The sequence below is a fragment of the Drosophila hydei genome, unplaced genomic scaffold (assembly GCF_003285905.1).
Source record: "Drosophila hydei strain 15085-1641.00,03,60 unplaced genomic scaffold, DhydRS2 tig00008124-arrow-arrow-pilon, whole genome shotgun sequence".
NCBI classification, from domain to species: domain Eukaryota; kingdom Metazoa; phylum Arthropoda; class Insecta; order Diptera; family Drosophilidae; genus Drosophila; species Drosophila hydei.
The window spans coordinates 208,957-228,616 of NW_022045834.1; the positions used below are offsets into that span (position 1 = coordinate 208,957).

The window sequence follows — 19,660 nt, forward strand, 5'->3', positions numbered from 1 at the left end:
GGCAGCAAAGGCAACGCGTGCTACTGCAGCGAATGTCGCTGCTGGCGCAACGGCTACTTTTGAACACCGAGGCATTGCCATGCCCCCGCTGGCTGTACCGCCTTTGCTTGGGCAGCTCAACTTTCTATATCCTGCATCTGACAATGTTTGCTATGATATTTGATGATTACTGCCATCAGATCCAGATTATTTTCTATTACATTTGCTTCTTCTTGCATATTATAAGAAAGAATTTCATCATCACGTGCTACACGTCCTTGGTGAATGTTGCCTCAAATCTGTTGCAAGCCCAAGCTGCACAGTTGAGCCGCGCTCTACCCGGAATACATGTAGATAAACTAGCAAACTATCTGCAGACTCATGATGAAATACTGTTGATGTGCCACGAGGAACTCGTTGATGTCTTTGGCATCGCTTTGCTCGTCTGCCTAATATTTATCTGTCAGAATTCCATCTTTGTGGCTTATTTGGCTACACTCAAGAGTCGCTTCGACTATATAAATATACTTGGTATACTGACTTGGATGACAGTTAATATAATATTTATGTACATGCCGTTAAAAATTAATAATTTGGCCTATGAGGTGAGTAGTCAAGCGAAATATTTGGCATTTATTATTCCTAGTATTGCTAGTTGGTCTAGTTTCTTGATCTTTGTAATACTTGACCAGCTCTAGCAGTCAAGTTGCCTATAAATATATTCTATTTAATATTGAAATTAAGGATAAGTGGTCTATTATATTGAAGTTCAAACAAGTCTTTCTTTCTTGCCTTTTACATATCTCCAAAACGTCTTGGCTAAGCCTAAAAATGTGTTTTGATGGTTCATAAAGAAACATAATTATTATTGGCCTTTTAGCTACATAGTTAACACATCAAAACTCTAATCAATAACCTTTTTATAGAGAAGTGTTCTAATATATTTAGATGCTTAAAGATGCTTAAGTTACATTTAAATTCATCTTTAAGTAGCATAGTAAAGTTCATTAAATTTATGTATATAAGCTTGATAAAGTTTTAAAATATAATTTATATTTTATATTAATAGAAAACTTGATTCATATTCAAAATATATCTTCAAATTAATATAAATGCTTAACGTGATTTGTTAAGCAATTGAATTTCAGTTCTGTACCAATTTACTAATCTTAGTAAATAGCCTCAGCTATGCTTTCATTGCAAAAGTTGCATTCTTACAATTCTCAAATGGTTATAACTAAACAAGTGTGTCAATTCGCAGTTAGCTTTTGATAGAACCGAAAGGTTCCTGAGATAGCTATGCTCACATTTTTTGTGTCAAATCTTATTAACTTGCTGATTCAAATTATCATGTCCTCAAAGAGTGCTAAAAACTAATTACAATATACATTAAATATATCTAGCCATACACTTTATAGCTACATTTTCATAAAAATACAAGATGTCATCTCTCATTCACTAGTCGACCTCATTAACAAAATTAATATGTTATCTCCACTTTTACACTTTTATCGCATATCAAATTTCTCCATGTAGCAATAATGTATCAATATCTTGGGCGTACTTAGTTCTAGGCGAAACTTTAGGCTCCATTCAGTGTATATCGCGCAACTTGTGGCACAGCAAACAAAAAGGACATGCATTCTGGGTCTCAATGATATCGATTACTCGAGCTGCTTAGCGCATAACGTTGCATGCCACATGCTGTTCTGAGCATAAAAATTTTTGCATTGCTGGAAGGTTTCCTTGTCAAGCTTGTGTATTACATGGGCATGCAGTGGACTGTGGACAGGACCACAAATCAAATTCTTTACCTTTCGTCATCTGCTGAGATGTCGCCAGTCTTTGGTGTTACATTGATATTTCCCTTTTTATACTTTAGCTAACGCCTTTATTCTTTAATGACTCTGCTAATGACTGTGAACAATATAGCCAAACAGGTGAGTTAACAGACAACAATTAGCAATAAAAAATCCTTGGAAAATTTGCCATTCAAATACTTAAAAAATATTCTACATTTAAAAAAATCGCCAAATTTCCCAAATTATTCTGATGAAATTCGATTGTTTAGAAAACGCTGTGAAAACAAATTTAATTTGAAGAAACATTTGCCTAGTTGTGTAAATTTGTAAGTTAAATTTTCTAGAAAACTATTTTTGATTTGTTGATTGAAATTTGAATAGCGAATTTCGTTGAAAATATCAATGAAATAATTTAAAATGTCGGCAGCCACTGACAGCATAGCGAGCAATGAGTATATATTTAAAATTTCAAGTCTCAAGCTTCAAACAGAACATTGTACAAAGCCAATATACACTGTTCACTCTGTAAACGAGCATTAATACTTTTATATTCCAACAATTGAATTAAAGCTCAATTAGTTTGAAACTATTTATAGTACACAAGTGAAGCATAATAACTATAGGCTAAGCTAAACAAATCACTGAGCAAACACAATCAGGAAATTGTTTGTCATCGACATAAATAATCCTCGAATGGATTCAATTGGAATCAGTTTCTGTCGAGTGTTGGTTGAGTGAGGTGCAATCATCATGATGAAGGCTGAGCAATTCGAGTTGTATCCGTACTATTGGATCTGTCGGTGTCTGGGCATCTTTTGCATAGAGTACGATCCTCGGAGGGCGCGCTTTCGATTGCATCGCAGCATCGTTTGCTATGCGATGCATGTGGCAATGCAAATTTACTTGATCAGTTGTATGGTGATCTTGGTGAGTTTTTGGACCTTTTGCTTCAATAGCGCAATGACCGCAACGGGCAATCACTATGAGCGCTTTGTGCTCTTCTCGGCCATAGTCATACAATTTGTGCAGAATGCTTGGCTCCTATGGCTGCAGACGCTGCAAATAAATGTTGTGCGGCAAGTGGAGCTATATAAGCGAAAATATTTGATGGGCCGACGCCTGAAGCTGCCGCAACGTCTGTTTCTGGTTTTGGTATTTTTCAATATCATCTACTTTAGCAACTTCCTGAATGCCTGCTTTACCGATTGGCTTGCCAACATATCGGCTTTGTTCAAATTCAGCACAATTGGCTTTCTCTTGCGCGCCCTCACGAGCAGCTTCATTCAGGGCATCTATGTGTCTCTCATTCATGTCATACGACATTTGCTGAAAGCCAATCAGGCGCAGTTAACCGCCTTGGTTCATCAGCTGCAGCAGCCCAAGCGCAGCTGCAGCGCCATTTTGCGTTTGCGCGCCTGCCTCGATATGCACGATCGTCTGCTTGTCCTCTGCACGGATGAGGTCAGCGTGGTGTACGGCTTCAGCATTTGGCTTTGCATGCTCTTTTCCTCATTGGACGCATCGAGCATATTATATATCATAATGGTCACAGACACGAACAACTCTCTGTGGGAACATATATTCAAGTCGCTAATTTGGCTCTCACCCACAATTATGACAGCGGCTACAGCTCTATTTAGCGATACGGTTCATGTGCAGGTAAATTCACTCATTTTTGTTAATAAATTGTATTAATATTCCAGTTACTCATACATATTTTTTAAGTTTTTTTATTATGAATATGAGATATTAATATACCACATATTCATACTAAAGATATTTTAATATTTGAATATGAATTCATTGCATTGAAATCATATTATTGCAATCCTTAGGGTTTTCTAAAGTTATTATATCTAGTATCATATTTATAAAGAGAAAAAGTCGAGCCTTTTTTAACTCAGGTTAAGATATTTGACTGAAGAAATATATTTCTAAATATTAGATTTTTAAATAATTATATTTCTAAATATTTAGATTTTGGGAACGAAAAAAAAACTTGAAACTTTAAACAGAATTTTCAGTAAAAATTGTAAAATAAACCTGGTGCAAATTATTATTTACATGTATACATTTTACATTATATAATGTTTATTTAAAGTAGATTCAAATTTGGAATATTTCGATAGTTTTATTCGGAGTTTCAAAACAAATTTCTGGGTATTTTTTAAATGAGTGAAATTCATTTGAATTTCATTGACATTTTGTATTTTTCTTTATATTTTCAACACATATTTTTTGGCATAAATAACATTTGTAAGAACTTGATTTAGATTTGATAAATTTTCAAATAGAAAAATTTAAATTTTAGAAAATTTTAATTTTGAAAATTTTAATTTTGGATAATATTCACGTTAAAAATTTTTATAAATTATAATTCTTCACGAAATGTTTCCATATGTTAAACATTTCTTGAGTTTCAATTCAAATTTGCTAAAAATTCGTTTCTATAACTTCAAAAACTATTTAAGGTTAATTAAAATTATAATATTGCATAGATTGAATAATCTATGTAAGCACAAATACTAGAATTTTGTAGTAAACAATTGTAAACTTCTCTTATATATACGTTGCATCAAAAAAAGGGTGCGTAAAAAATATTTTAACATGATTTCAATTTATATCAAATCAATGTAAGTTTTCATTTCTCAAGCATTTTTGGTTATAAATAGCTTTAATCTAATTCAGTTAACTGACTAAATACCGTCCTCACTTCTGCCACCTTCTGTCTGCTGTTGTTTATCTATGGGCCCCTGGGCCCCTTGGGTGCAGTCAGGTTAAACACTAAGTGCTAATGAAATGTAAACATCAATTGATTTGATTGTTAACTCATATTTGTTAGTCATATAATATGAAAACCATCCTCTGGCTGCTACTGCTCAACGTATTGATTGATCTGGCGCCACGGGCAGTTAAACATCCTGTGCCAGTTGCACCTGTTCCGTCATGTTTACCGGTGACGAGCTGCGCGTCTATTTAATTAGCCTGAAGTGTATCGGTTTATTCTACGTAACGCACGATGTTCGCAAGCCGTATCGGGTTTATGCCAGCGTTTCGGATCAGACTCTAAACGTAGTCGGTTTAACGGTTCTTCAGCTTTTTATTTGGTTTGCCTTCGCGCAGGTTTTGCTAACGCCAAAAAGCTTTATGCTCCCACAATACACGGCCGTTGGCAACACGTATTTTATCATAAATTACGGCGTCATTTGCATAGTTATATCGCTTCTATACATCGGGTTCTTTGTGAAGCGCCAGCGTCTGTTGGCGCTGTTCTCCTTCATACTCCATCACAATCACAGGGATCTCAAAAATTGCCATGGCAAGCAGTTCCTAATGTTCTATTATATGTATGTGTGCCTAACGGTAATTTGTGCGACTACCTATACAGGCGCTTTCCGATACGCTAACTTACCGCTAGTGCCCTGCGTTCTATTAAGTTTCCTTTATACCTATAGCTTTATGCTGATAGGGCTTATCATAATTCTATATAGCTGCCTAACAAAAATCATGGCTGCCCTTTTGCACCTTTATAATCGCGAATTGATGGCAGCTATAACAACAACTACAACAACTACAATCAATCTTCTATACAAACGTAATCAGATGCTCAACGTTTGCCACGAGCAGCTGAACTCTGTGTTTGGTCCATTCATGGCGCTAATTATGGCATTGTGTTTATTCTCGGCGCCAGTTGCTCCGTTTTTTATGATCACAATTGTCTTTAAGTTGGATATCAATCAAATTGGCTTGAGATACTTTTTACAGTCACTCTACACATGCTGCATGTGGAATATACCCTGGACAATCGGGCTAGTAATGGTCTTTCGACAAGAGAGCGTTCGGCAAGAGGTAAGAGGCATGATTATGACTTCGAAATTAAGGCGCAAATCAAGACAATCAGGGTCTAAAAATGGCTTTTAGCTAATGGTTTGATTCACTTGATTCTTGATTTGATACACAACTCTTACTTGATAAGCCCAACCTTTGACGTCATCGAAACTAAGCACGAGCCAAACTCTTGTGTTATTATTTGGCAAACCAAATTTTTATAAAATTAGTGTGAATCCAAATCCAACACATATATATATATATATATATATATATATATTTGGTTTTTAGCCAATCCAAATTTTATTTATATCTTACAATATTTTTTACTAACCAACTAAATTCTTTCAATAAATGAAACTCAAGCATTAAGTGTTCAAAGTAAAAGTGATGATGTGAATATGTATTTATAACCGAAGATTTATAAATCAAATCCGCTTCTTATCAACATTATGATATGAGACTTTAAAGTTTCGCGAATAGAGATAAGTCCTACCCAAGCCCAAACTGATTCGCTTTGAAAAATTCCAACCAAATCCAGTTCAAATCTACGAATCAAATTAGGCGAAATCTTAAGGCGAGGCCATCAGATGAACTATATTAAATTGCCAGCACAATATTTCCCTGAAATAGTACTTGATATTTGATTCAAAAAACTCCAAACTGATCGTAAATCTTAAGACGACTCCCTAATCACTCAGCCTTGGCATATTTGGACCCTACTTTATAGGTCATTGCCAATTTATTCCCAGCTAGTCCACCAATGGAAACTACAGCAACTTGTTGGCTGAGCTAATTAAAGGCCTGCACGACTAATCAATATCTATCTAATATCTAAATCAAATATTATGTTCATGCACTTAGTAAATTGTATAGCTATCTGTTCCGGCTGGTTAGTCTGTGCCAGCATGTCTGGCAGTCGCAACGTGCGCTTATATTTGTGTGTCCTGTACAGGCTGGGCATGCTATGTGCCCAGTTCGATGATCGTGAATGTTTGCTACAGGCAACACCCGGTAGTGAGCGCTATGCGCTATTTTATCTGCTGTTCATACTGATCCTGGCATGCGCTAGCTTCACCTACGCCTATCTGCGGCCTCAAGAGTTATATATGGGCGTTTACAACGATACGGGCAACTACTATGAATTGATCAATATACGCAGCTTTTGCATTGGGCTCTGTCTGCTACATGTGTGCCTCTATGTACGTCGTCAGCGTCATATAGAGTTAGTTCAAAAACTACTCCTACTGCATCGGTTGTGCCCAGACGAAGCTATGGAACGTTACTTTCGACGCAATTTCAATATCTATGCAGCTCTTTCTGCGCTCTGCTTGGTGAACTATTTGAATGGCTATACTCGGGCGGGCTTATCCAAAATACCGACTCTAGTCTATATATTCGTGTATTTGTATAGCTTCTTGGTCATGTGCCTGGTGCTAGTGTTCTTTGTCTGCCTGCAACATATTGTGGCAGCTGGCATAGCTAAATTTAACAGCCAGTTAATGCACAGCAAGTCCGTGTCAAGCTGCAAGCATTTGCTCTACAAAAGACATCGTCTATTGGATATTATTGCCGTGGAGCTAATTGCATCTTACGGACTCTTGATACTGCCCATCGTGCCGCTCGTCTTATTCCTTGCGCCCTCTGGCCCATTTTTTCTGATTAGCACCGTAATGGAGGGCAAACTAGGACCCTTGTTTTGCATAACATCCTCTCTATGGAATGTACCTTGGCTGGCTACAATGACGTTCATGTTGAGGTCGAATGTGATTTCAGTTGAAGTAAGTGAAACGGAGGCCGAAAACATTTTAACCAAATCAATTACAAGCTTCTATGCAGAGGTTTGATTGCGAAGGACTTTGATATTAAGTTTCTTATAAAATTTAATGCTTTGAATTAATTTCTCCATAAATTGAAAAACAATTTTTTCATAACATACAACTTTGAATTAATTTATGTTTGCTCTATTGAAATATAAAATCAATTTTATGGCACCTCTTTTACTTCTTTGCCAAATATAGCCTTTTAAATATTGGAAATTCTTGATTTCGCATAAACAATATTTCTAATTAATTTATTAAGAATATTTATAGTTCATAATTCATAATTCATAATAACATTTCTAATTATTGTATCAAGAATATTTATAATAAATTTAAAAATTATATTTAGTCTAGTCTTAGAGCTGATATTTCCTTTGGGCATTTCATATATTTTATGAACAATAATCGATATTTAATAAAAAAAATATCTCCTGGGTTTCCCATTTTCACTTTTCTTTCAACTCGCTCTCTCTACAGTTTATGCGTCATTTAATTTCTACTTCTATCAATATAACTTGCTGTTTTAATATAGAATCATATTAAGTAATATAAATCAGATATTTATGATCTAGATTGTAGTATGTATTCAAAGTGAAAAAAGTTAAAGCTCTGTTAAGAATTCTCAATCGTTTTAACTCTCGCCCTTTTATTCTCTTCTAGGCCAATAAAACCGCCAAAATACTAGCAAAAATACCCAGAACTGGATCTGGACTTGATAAAATGGTAATACTATATATTTATATATATATATGCATATATCTCAAACAATTCTCTTTCCCTATTCATTTAATGTAGGTTGAAAAATTCTTGCTCAAGAATTTGCGACAACAGCCCATACTTACAGCCTATGGATTTTTTGCACTCGATAAAAGCACCCTCTTTAAGGTACGCATAGCAACTAGATGAGCTAAATGATAATTTATATTGTCATAACTCTATATCGACTATATTTCACAGCTCTTTACAGCCATATTTACATATATGGTAATATTGGTGCAGTTCAAGGAGATGGAAAACTCAACCAAATCTTTGCAGAAGGCATAACTTCAATACTTATTGTAAAACTTATTTAAATATAGTTTAATGAACAAAGAAAATGAATTTTTTTTTGGCACTTACCGAATCATAAGTCAAGCAGCCAGTTGCTTTTGATTTATAATTTTTGCGCCATTTTCTATATTCGGCTTTGATAACAGCTGCATGACGTTTCCAATATTTTCCCTCAAGCACAACGGTCTGGGAAAAAAGAAAACAAATATATAAAACAATATGGACATGTATGTGAGAAATATATAATAGTATCGTTTTTTGTATTTACTTAAAGTAAACAGTGTTTAGACTTTACTTTACACATATTCTCTGGACACGAGAGTGAATTGTATGGTTTGGCTAGCGTCACGATCTTTGGACAACTGATTCGAGTGGTTCCCAAGCAACCGTAAAGTCAATAACTGAGGCGTTGCGATAATTAAAATGTATAAAACATTTTAGAATATACTAAGTAAATTTCAGTATACGAGCCTACTCTAACTGATTTAGTCAACTTTTGCCGAATGAACACAATTTCTCGGTGCAGCTCTCGATAAGATAAATCTCTTTCCGCTGCCACCCAGACAATGATAAGAGCTTGTTTATATGGCTATATACTACTACGAAATACAATCTAGATTTAGTATTTGACTGACGTGCTAGACCAACTTCACTATAATATGGGTGTGGCAGACGAGTGGCGCTGCCTCCAGCAATCCGTTGTTGTCCCAAGCTAATTAGCAGTTATTGTAAAAGGTGTGGTGGGCGTCCGGTTGTTTACAGTTTCTATCAGATTTTTCCCCTTTCATATTTTGTGCAATGTGTAAACAGTTTACGCTGAACAATGTTGTCTTAACTAAGCTGAAAACGTGATAATCTATGAAGAATCAAAGATAAAGGAGTCGTTTTAAAGTCAAGTATAGCCGAGCAGGAAGCAAAGATGTCAAGCGTTTGTTATGAGAAAAACTTTAATCATTCGATATAAGACTTTCTTCTCGGCTATATATGGTATAAAAAATAATAATTTCTTTGCTTCTTAAAATATATGCATAGCATTTGATGTAATATATCTAAAGTATATAGTATTTATTATCTAGTATCTGGTATAAAGTTTCTACATTCTCTATAAACCGACTGTGTCTATTTTCTTTAGTTTCTCGTCTCTAGTATAGAGTAGTTGCTCGAGTATGGGATTTAGGACAGTATTTTTACCTTCATATATATTATATATTATATATTATCTATTATCTATTATCTATTATCTATTATCTATTATCTATTATCTATTATCTATTATCTATTATCCATTATCCATTATCCATTATCCATTATCCATTATCCATTATCCATTATCCATTATCCATTATCCATTATCTATTATCTATTATCTATTATCTATTATCTATTATCTATTATCTATTATCTATTATCTATTATCTATTATCTATTATCTATTATCTATTATCTATTATCCATTATCCATTATCCATTATCCATTATCCATTATCCATTATCCATTATCTATTATCTATTATCTATTATCTATTATCTATTATCTATTATCTATTATCTATTATCTATAATCTATTATCTATAATCTATTATCTATAATCTATAATCTATTATCTATTATCTATTATCTATTATCTATTATCTATTGTCTATTGTCTATTGTCTATTATCTATTATCTATTATCTATTATCTATTATCTATTATCTATTATCTATTATCTATTATCTATTATCTATTATCTATTATCTATTATCTATTATCTATTATCTATTATCTATTATCTATTATCTATTATCTATTATCTATTATTTATTATCTATTATCTATTATCTATTATCTATTATCTATTATCTATTATCTATTATCTATTATCTATTATCTATTATCTATTATCTATTATCTATTATCTATTATCTATTATCTATTATCTATTATCTATTATCTATTATCTATTATCTATTATCTATTATCTATTATCTATTATCTATTATCTATTATCTATTATCTATTATCTATTATTTATCTATTATCTATTATCTTCCTACTACATTTTACATTCTCTATAAACAGAATGAATCTATTTTCGTTAAATCATCATCTCGTGCTCATAGACAAATGCAACACTCTGACTTATATTATCTGATATAGCAATAAAAAGTAATCTTTTAACTACGTATATTGACAGTTCTGTAAATAAGTTCTATAAACAAGTGTAAGTAGAATCTATTTTAATTGTTGTCAATTAAAATTATATCTCTATCACGTGATTTCAACATTGACGCGAAATAAAGTTAGATGTTTATCTGGTATCTAGAATCTTAGGCGAGGGTAGTTTAAAATTGCTCCATAAATTTAAATATACATGAAATCTGGAATCTGAAATGTTCTGCATAACTATACACAGAAACGCGAATTCGATTTCGTTTGTAGATTTAATCGCGTTTGCTATAAATAACTTGCGACAATAGGTGAGCGATACCCAAAAATATAAGCGCGCGTTCTTATCACGTGCTGCAAGTTGAAAGCAGCGCAACGCGAAATTTATATAAATATACGTTATATATATATGTATATCTGGCTTTTACTTGTATTATCTGCCGATGAGTTAACGACGCGCGACTTGTCGATCACGCGTACAGCAAATGATTTTGGGTCAATCAAACATTATAATAATTTTTTGCCGATGCTCCATGTGGGGGTTGTTTGAGTACATTGCGATAGCATTCACTCAGGACAAATATAGACTAGGTTAATATGTCAGCTGTTCGGTTCATGGGAATAGCTATTAAATAATGGAACAGCTGATGGCAGAAAAGTTGAAAAAGTATTTGTGGACGGTTTTTGGTAACAAATTTGGATTGGATGTTTGAAGTATTAAAGGCTTTGGAAGGTTTTTTAAGTTATAAGAATGACTATTTCTTGTCTTGTAATTTTATCGAAACAAGGAATTTTACTACATAATATATATTTAGTTAATTTTACGTAATCAACTATCTTTAAATATATATTATTTAACTATTATGCATATTTATGCAATGTGTTTGTTTTCGCATCATTTTGTAAAATATATATGAAAACATAAAAATGGAATATTTTAATATATTTGATTAATTTTCAAAGGTTTTATTTTTTCTATTTTTTTTTTATTATATGCATTTTGCACTATATATCTTTTAATTTAGAAATAATTAAACAACTTTTCTGAGAGATATCTAGTGAAATCTAATTATGAAACTTAGTTCTAATTGAATGAAATTTAAAAAATTGTCAGTAAAATTTGAGATGTAATCATTAGATTAAAGTTAACCTTATATAACCTTATATGTTTAATTATTTTCTCTTTCTGTATGCAATGAATTTATTCTTACTTTTTGGTATCCTTTTCTTTACAATCTTTGTCAAGACTATTATACAAAATTAATGTTCACTTATTGTTAACACATTTTTTATAGAATTTATGATCTTAATGCACACATTTCAGCATTGAATAAGAATCTATCGCACAAACGGTTTTATTTATTATAACAAATTTATATTTCTAAGGAAATATAGAAGTAGAGCAAGTCGTTCAGCTTCTATATAGAAGAATAATCTGCAAATTTTGTTAACAAGCAAGCAATACACTGTGCGTTGTCAGAATTGATATACCTTAAATATCATTTTAACTTCCTTTACTATATATGTTTATCACTGTAAACTTTTAACTGATTTTGAGGCACCCTTTGAACATAAATTCATATAGATAATATTATCAGAACGCGCACATTTTGAGACTGTTAACTTGTGGGTGACACTCGTTAATATAATACTTACTTGAGGATTACTGTGTATGTCAACGTCCAGCGGCGATGCGAATTGACACACCGGTGTTCTGCGCTTTTGTATAACTGCAAAAAATAGGGGAGAAATATGAAAAAATAATACAAATACGGGGAGCTGCTAGCGACTATGTAAAGAGAGCGCGTCAAACGTTCAGAGATAAGATTTAGCCTGGAGATTAGCAACATTTCAACAGATAGCTCCAGAGATGCCAAAACGGTTTTTAGCGGAATCTAACAACGCTTTGACGGGATAACAATGAGAATGAACCTGAGATGTGTAGGAATCACGTCTGGATGACAATTCATTATGTTGTAAACTGACGATAGTATCTACTAAGTATATATACTTTAGAGTACGATTGAAAAACATGGCATATTGAAACCTATATACATTTCACTATCAAATTATTATTATATATATTTTGTTAGGTTGCTGATAAAGTCTATATAGATTTAATTAATATGCAATATAGTAAAAGGGTGCTACTGTTTTCTACGCAACTATAAAAAGGGCCTTGTCTGAACTTCGACTCTTCGATTAATATTTTTTTTTTGCAAAATGTGCTTTATTTGGTTTCTTATTATATATTTCCGTATTAATATTGTACTATGAAATATTTCAAGCATTTATGTATATGTGTACTATATGATATTTTTGGGATTCTATTGAAGTGAATTGTTTTTAAGTAGAATTAAAAAAAAAAAAACCAAAAACAAATAAGCAAATAAATTCGAATATTTTGGATAATATTCATTTATTATGTATTATTTAGTGAAAATTTTTCAAAAATATAAATTAATCGATATGTAATAATTACAATTAATTAAAATGAGAAAACATTTTAAGAATGTGTATTTATGCTTTTATTAATATACGGCTATTTTATGTTTGACTTTTTATTTTAGTATTTTTTATATTTTATTATTATATTTGTATTATTATAGTAGTAAAAATAAAATAAAATATATAATTTATACTCTATTTGCTTGAAACATCAAATCAAATATCTGCCAAACTCTTCTTATTGAATCCACCTAATACCAATTTCTGCTTAAACTAATCTTAACAGAGCGCTAGTAACTTCCAAAATGATAGTCTAATATGCTTTGTGGGGAAATTATCTGACCGATAATACCCTACAGCGAACTCATTGAAGCATTTTCAACATTTTAGGTTTTTAATCTGATAAATAAAGAAGAAGACGGGTGTGTACGATGTGCATACGTAGGTAGCTGGATTTACAGCACAGTACAACAGACTTTATAAATAGACCTAAAATTTTCCATTTGCCTTTGTCGCCGTTGTCGTCACTTTTAAGAGATAATCGTACGTTGACGGGGTTTGTAATACACATCTATCTATCTATCTAGGCAACTGTCTTGCTCTTTTCACACTTGTGATGTAACCGAGTGGAAATATTTAAAACAGAGAAACCCCCAAATAATTATATAAAAGTGTTTTGCTATGATTAATGTGTGTACAGTTTGTAATAACTTAAATTTTCGAAAAAAAAAAAAATGAAAAGTGAAAATATAAATATTCTAAATTTTAATTATAACATTTTGCTTTAGTTATATGCGAAGCATTACAAAATCTTAAAAAGAAAATTGGTTTATAAAAAGTCTGTGTTTAGAGTTACCCCTTGTTTTTATTATCAATTGATTGTTTTTAAAAGGTGGCAATTTTCATCAGAGCTTATCTTTGTTTTGCTGTGGACATTTGTATTATATAATATATTTAAAGTGATTTTTTAAAGAAAATGAATAACATTTATTATAAGAATTGTCAGATATTTATATTATGTCAAAAGTTTTCTATTTTCAATTTTATTAGTTGAAATTTTTGAATTAAATTTAAACATAGAAATAAAATATATATGTTATGGTATTTTTATAAGATGGCAACTCTCAGAGTTTTTATCACTTAATAAGAAATTTAATATTTTAATATTTACTAACAAAAAGTAAGTGAGAAGCTTGAATATATAAACTAAATGTTACAAGCTTTTTGATATAGTCTAAGGAAACCGAAAAACGTAGCAACTCTATTTATATATATTATTTAACATTTTTTTTTCCTGATTGTAGATGTTTCAATTTATATACACACTTATTTCATAACTAGCTGTCATTTTTTTTTTTATACGAAATACAAATTCAAAATAATAAAAAAGAAAAAAAATTTAAATAGAAGCGTTGCCACATCTTCAATTATAGTCTGAGACATTTTTAATAGCTTGCTCATATAAGTTTTTTTTTTATGTTGAATTTTGGCTGGCATCAGATGTTCGAGTTGACACAGAAGGTAATTATTTAAAACCTATTTCACAAAGCAAGCCAGACAGACATCTCTGATAAGCACCATCGGAAGCTGATAAGGAAAAGCGTAAGAGAAGTGCGACGCATTCCCAGACGCTTGGCAACGCTGCCAAACGTAGAGGACAAAAAGTGTCTGCTACAACTACAATGACAATTACGAACATCTGCTCCACAGACTGAACAGCGACTGTCAAAAAGTTAGACACATAACTAACAATAAGAAACCAGTAAAAAGCTATCAACAAATGCGACTCATCTCCTAATCAAGAAAGCTTTTTGTGTTAGCTTTTAGCTTTTTTTTAGCTGTTGCTGTTGCTTTTTATTTGGCTTTGCCCTTCGCACAGCACGTGTAGCATTTTGGCGCTCAAGGAAAGGGCCATTAAACAATTTTGTTTTTCATATCTGCAATGATTTGTAATTTTTTTTTTTACATTTTTATTAACGCCCCTGACACGTGCCGCGTGTGGAAAATTTTGTATTTTACATTTTTGTTCAGCTCTGTTTGGGAATGAGTTAATTATGTGTAGAAAAGCGCTTTGCTTATATTATGATTTGGGAAAATATAATTACGAAATAGATTTTTGGTCTAGCAACTAAATTATGCTTTTTGCTTCTGACATTTAGTAACCTAGCAACTGTATCAAATGTACAACAAAAAGGTTATCTTATCCTAATCAAAATCAAATTTTACAACAATTTTGTCGAACAACTTTTTAATGTTGTCATAAAACTATAGCACCGAATTAACGTGTAAATATCAAAATTTTATACAACTCAATTATAGGTTGTTTTTTTTTTTAAATTTTACTAAAGTCTTTAAAAGAATTATTATGAAATATAATGCTACTGATTGGTTTGGCAACTTATATAACATATATAATTATTTTATATATACATTATATATTTATAATTTAATTTCATTATATATTTATAATTTAAGTTTTTTTATTGTTGAAATGACAAAACTATTATAATAATCTTTACAAACTTTTACTATTAATCAAAATCTTATGAGTTTCAAGCGTAATCAAAAAATTAGTACAAAAATTCGTTGATTTCATGATATTTTCAGAAAACTCAACTTCTTATAGCACTTTAAATTAAAACAGACTTTTAAATAATTTCTTATCTATGAAAGCTACTCATTATTTGAATTCAACTTTATCATTTGTGTACAATATCTCAATCTATTAAAAGCAATTAATCATTTCATTCATATACTATACAAAACTTTAGCTATTGTTAAGCTGGTTAATCTATTAAGTTTTTTAATGTCACTGCTAGCAAACTTCCCCTTACAAAATATATAATTTATAAATTTCTAGAGTATCTCTAACTTAATATAAATAATTTGTTTTCAAATTTCTTATGTTAAATGAAAGAAAATTTTTAAAACATGATGTGGGCATACTTTAAAAATTAAAAAAAAAATGATGAAGAAAATTTCTGACCGTGGAAAAAGGTATTTTGAAATACTTGAGGAATATTATGTATATAAGGCTATATATGTTTTTATAATTGGAGTTCTACTCACATTGCATATGCCAGCAACGCCAGATGACATTATTGAGTCGTATTTTGTCCTTCCAGCGCAAACGAACGCCTTTAAAATGATTCCATTTGGGAGATGTCAGTTTTTGGCTAAAAGGAAAACGATGATATAACAAATATATATATATATGTTTGTATGCATGTGAAATAAATACAAGCTAAATATGCATAGTTTACAATAAAAGCAGGCACAATTTGTTTAAAAATAATATAAGGTATAGAAATGGACAGATTGTGAGTGCTATAAATAGGTTGCCCCATAACCCGCCTGGGCGGCAATCTCAAAATAAAATCTGAGTAATTTTTCTTTTTACTATTCTATTTCTATTTATTTATTTATTTACCTATGTGGCATATTGATGTTTGATTAAACAAAGAGAGAGCGAACGAAAAATAATTGTTAATCAATATAAATATCCAGGTATTGAGTGCGACTCTGATTAATCGACACACGTCAATATCAATATCAATATCAATATCAATGCAGCTCCAACATAATAAACAGTGTTTAACTAATCAATAAGCTGCCGATACACGATCTATTCGCTGTTGTTCTTATCGATGATTCACTGTAGCAAATAGTAAACAACTGCATTTGCTTGTTTTTGCTTAACGCCCTGAACTCAAATCAAAATTACATAACAAGTTAAGAGAGGGAGGGACTTGCATAAACAGTTTCCCGCATTCGTGGAACCACTCGAAATGCTAAGCACCACCAACCACCGCAAAACGCACAGCCGCATTCCTAAATCAGTTAGCTTCCTGATAGAATACTTTTCAGAATATATTAATAGCTATAAAGTTTAGAAATTTGATTTTATCTTTTTTTTAGCGAGTTAGGTTAAGAGGTGAATACCCCCATAATTATAATAATAATTAATAAAGGCTAAGATATTTTTGTTTGTTTTTTTTTTATATATAATATATATAATAAAAAATGTTTAAGGCGTTTTTTAAGAAAAAATTTATTTATGGTTTATAAATTTGATTATGGTTGAGAATCAGGGAATACCCCAAAACCATTTTTAGTTAAATTAAATAACCCGTTTTTAGCTAGAAAAATGAAAGCTTTTGTATAATTGTTATTTTTTTTTTTTTTGTATTCCGAGGGGAATGCCCCAAACCAAAAAGTTGTCAATGAATAAATCGATTGCTCCCAAATGTATTTTCTAAACAAATCATTGAGCAAAAAGATATATATATGTATATATATATATATATATATATATAAATATATTAAATGTTCTATACAAACATTAGTTCAAAAATACAATTAAAATCTAAAAATAACACAACTACGTATGAGAAAAAAAAGTCTGAAATGAGCTTAAAATAGAACGAAGAGATTGATTACGTAGCTCAAATACACTTAAAAATATTTATTATACTTTAGATATTTTTAGATATATTTATAGATATATATATATATATTTACGCCACCTCTGAAATATCCACAATTCTAAAATAATAGTATAGCATTTATAAAAACTCAAATTGATAAACAAAAAATTATATTATACATTAGATTAGAAACGTTTAACTATAAGCGAGTATATCTCAATTCATCCAAGCCATAAATACTAGAAAAGCTATAAATTGATTTTATCTATCTGCGTATATTTATAAATTTATTCTTATCTTAAATTCACTTCGTCACAAATTCAAACACATATATATCGATTAATCGTAATACTCTGTGCACACTTCCCCACGCGCTAAAACTGAACATTTTTGTAGACCAACAGCGTACAAATATCTATTATCTAAGACAAACCCACATCGAGCTGGTGTGCAAAATACGCGCAGCGCAGAAAACTGAATGGAGATTGTCCTTTAGCACAGACCCCCGATAGATAAGAGAACGCAAACATAAATAAGGCCCAAAAGCCTATCTAGCTATCAAACTGATAAGCTCTGACATAAAAAAACGAGTATGCTAAACCACAAAAACTATACAATAAAAGACGAAAAAACCAACCGACCAAGCTTTCAACCGACCAACATGACATTAAAAACAGATCGTAACAACAAAGCAAAAAAAGAAAACACGAAAAAACTACGCAACAAATGATCTTCGATGACTAAAAACTTGAATGAACCCAAAAACTCTGAACTTTAGCACTAGGAAAACGAGCCAAAGCCAGAGCAGGCCAAAAAGAAAAGAAATATAAAATTGTGTACGTGCTCAAAGCGAATTAGAGATGAGGCATAAAGTCCATTTAATATAGATGTACACACATACATACAAATATGTATGAAAACATATTTAATTACCTATGAATATATATATGTACGTATGTATAAGAACTAGGCACTGACGATAAGTATGCACTAGGCAAAACCTTTCAGCATTTGTATCATTCAGCATGATTTGTAAAAAAAAAAATATTTTTACCTATGAAAATGTTGGAATACATAATCTTTAATATTTAAATTTTTTTCCATAAAAACATGCTGTACAAATTTTGATAAATTTGCTTCTTCATTTAATGTTATTTTCTTATTTTGAACCTTTGTATAAATTTTAATTTATTTATGAATCTGTTTTTACTATATTTGAATTTCTTAGATTACAATTTATTTATTTGTATTTTAAGTTATTTTTACTTTTTAATTTTAGTTTATTATTTTTAATCTCTGTAATTTTAAGTTTTATTAATTATACCCTGATCCCATTAAAAATGGGAAATCAGGGTATAATGGTTTTGTGCAAATGTATGTAACAGGCAGAAGGAGGCGTGGCAGACCCCATAAAGTATATATATTCTTGATCAGGACGACAAGCCGAGTCGATTGAGCCCTGTCCGTCTGTCTGTCCGTCCGTCTGTCCGTCTGTCCGTCTGTCCGTCTGTCCGTATGTGTGAACGCGTGGATCTCAGCATCTATAAGAGCTAGAGACTTGAAATTTTTTTTGTAGGTCCGTGTATAGCACGCGCAGGTCAAGTTTGTTTCAAATATTCGATAACTATTCGCATTTAATTGTTATCGAATAAAAACATTATTGAAATGCAGTAAATAAATTATATCTCGAAAGTCTTAAGAGCTAGAGCCTCCAAATTTTGTATTTAGTCTTATGTATATTTTATGCAATTTTGATTTTTGTTGGATTTTGGATACCGGCTCCAAATTCCCCCAAATTCTTAGAATTTAAGTTTAGTTGGAACTAGGGCCATTATGTCAAGGCGTTTGCATCTCAACCAAGCCAATAGGATATGTAGATCAAATGCTGAAAGTTTCATTAAAATCCATTAAGTAAAACAGAAGTTATTAAACAAAACGTTTGGCCAATTTGCAAAAGCACATGTCAGCAGCGCCACGCGCACGCATTTTTCCTATGCGTGTGCACACATACATTCAAATGCGTGCATTTTTTCTATTCCAAGAATTGAAATTGCGATTGAATTGTGCTGAATTATTAGCTGCTACTTATGTTCAAATTTGCAACAACTCGCGAAAGAAGGGCAGTGGCTGCGTTGGTAGAGGCGCCGCTCGTAT

The 19,660-nt window shown here is 31.4% G+C and overlaps 2 protein-coding genes across 6 annotated transcripts in view; one reads left to right on the top strand and one right to left on the bottom strand.

Annotated features, from left to right (window-relative positions):
* Window positions 1-19,660, bottom strand: part of LOC111594284 (protein WBSCR14 homolog) — a 36,105-nt gene that overhangs the window by 11,933 nt on the left and 4,512 nt on the right. For 3 of the 5 annotated variants that reach the window (XM_023307525.2, XM_023307523.2, XM_030225182.1), the window contains 3 exons: window positions 16,149-16,255; window positions 12,288-12,361; window positions 8,552-8,668 (listed from right to left, as the gene is read on the bottom strand). In XM_023307525.2, the coding sequence (XP_023163293.2) occupies window positions 8,552-8,668; window positions 12,288-12,361; window positions 16,149-16,255 (298 nt within the window). Of the gene's footprint in view, window positions 1-8,551; window positions 8,669-8,777; window positions 8,802-12,122; window positions 12,152-12,287; window positions 12,362-16,148; window positions 16,256-19,660 lie in introns of those variants that run through there. The other 2 variants (XM_023307527.2, XM_023307528.2) reach the window with 2 other exon arrangements.
* On the top strand, window positions 2,516-8,476 carry LOC111594298 (gustatory and pheromone receptor 39a). Its single transcript, XM_030225202.1, has 4 exons — window positions 2,516-3,440; window positions 8,093-8,155; window positions 8,228-8,317; window positions 8,390-8,476. The coding sequence occupies exons 1-4, from the start codon at window positions 2,532-2,534 to the stop codon at window positions 8,474-8,476; spliced, it is 1,149 nt and encodes a 382-aa protein (XP_030081062.1). The 5' UTR covers window positions 2,516-2,531.

Excerpts from the sequence above, each read along its gene's own strand:
- LOC111594298 (XM_030225202.1), top strand. The coding sequence starts at position 2,532 with ATGATGAAGGCTGAGCAATTCGAGTTGTATCCGTACTATTGGATCTGT. Across the intron at positions 3,441-8,092 it reads GCGATACGGTTCATGTGCAG|GCCAATAAAACCGCCAAAAT; the intron begins GTAAATTCACTC and ends ATTCTCTTCTAG. Across the intron at positions 8,156-8,227 it reads GATCTGGACTTGATAAAATG|GTTGAAAAATTCTTGCTCAA; the intron begins GTAATACTATAT and ends CATTTAATGTAG.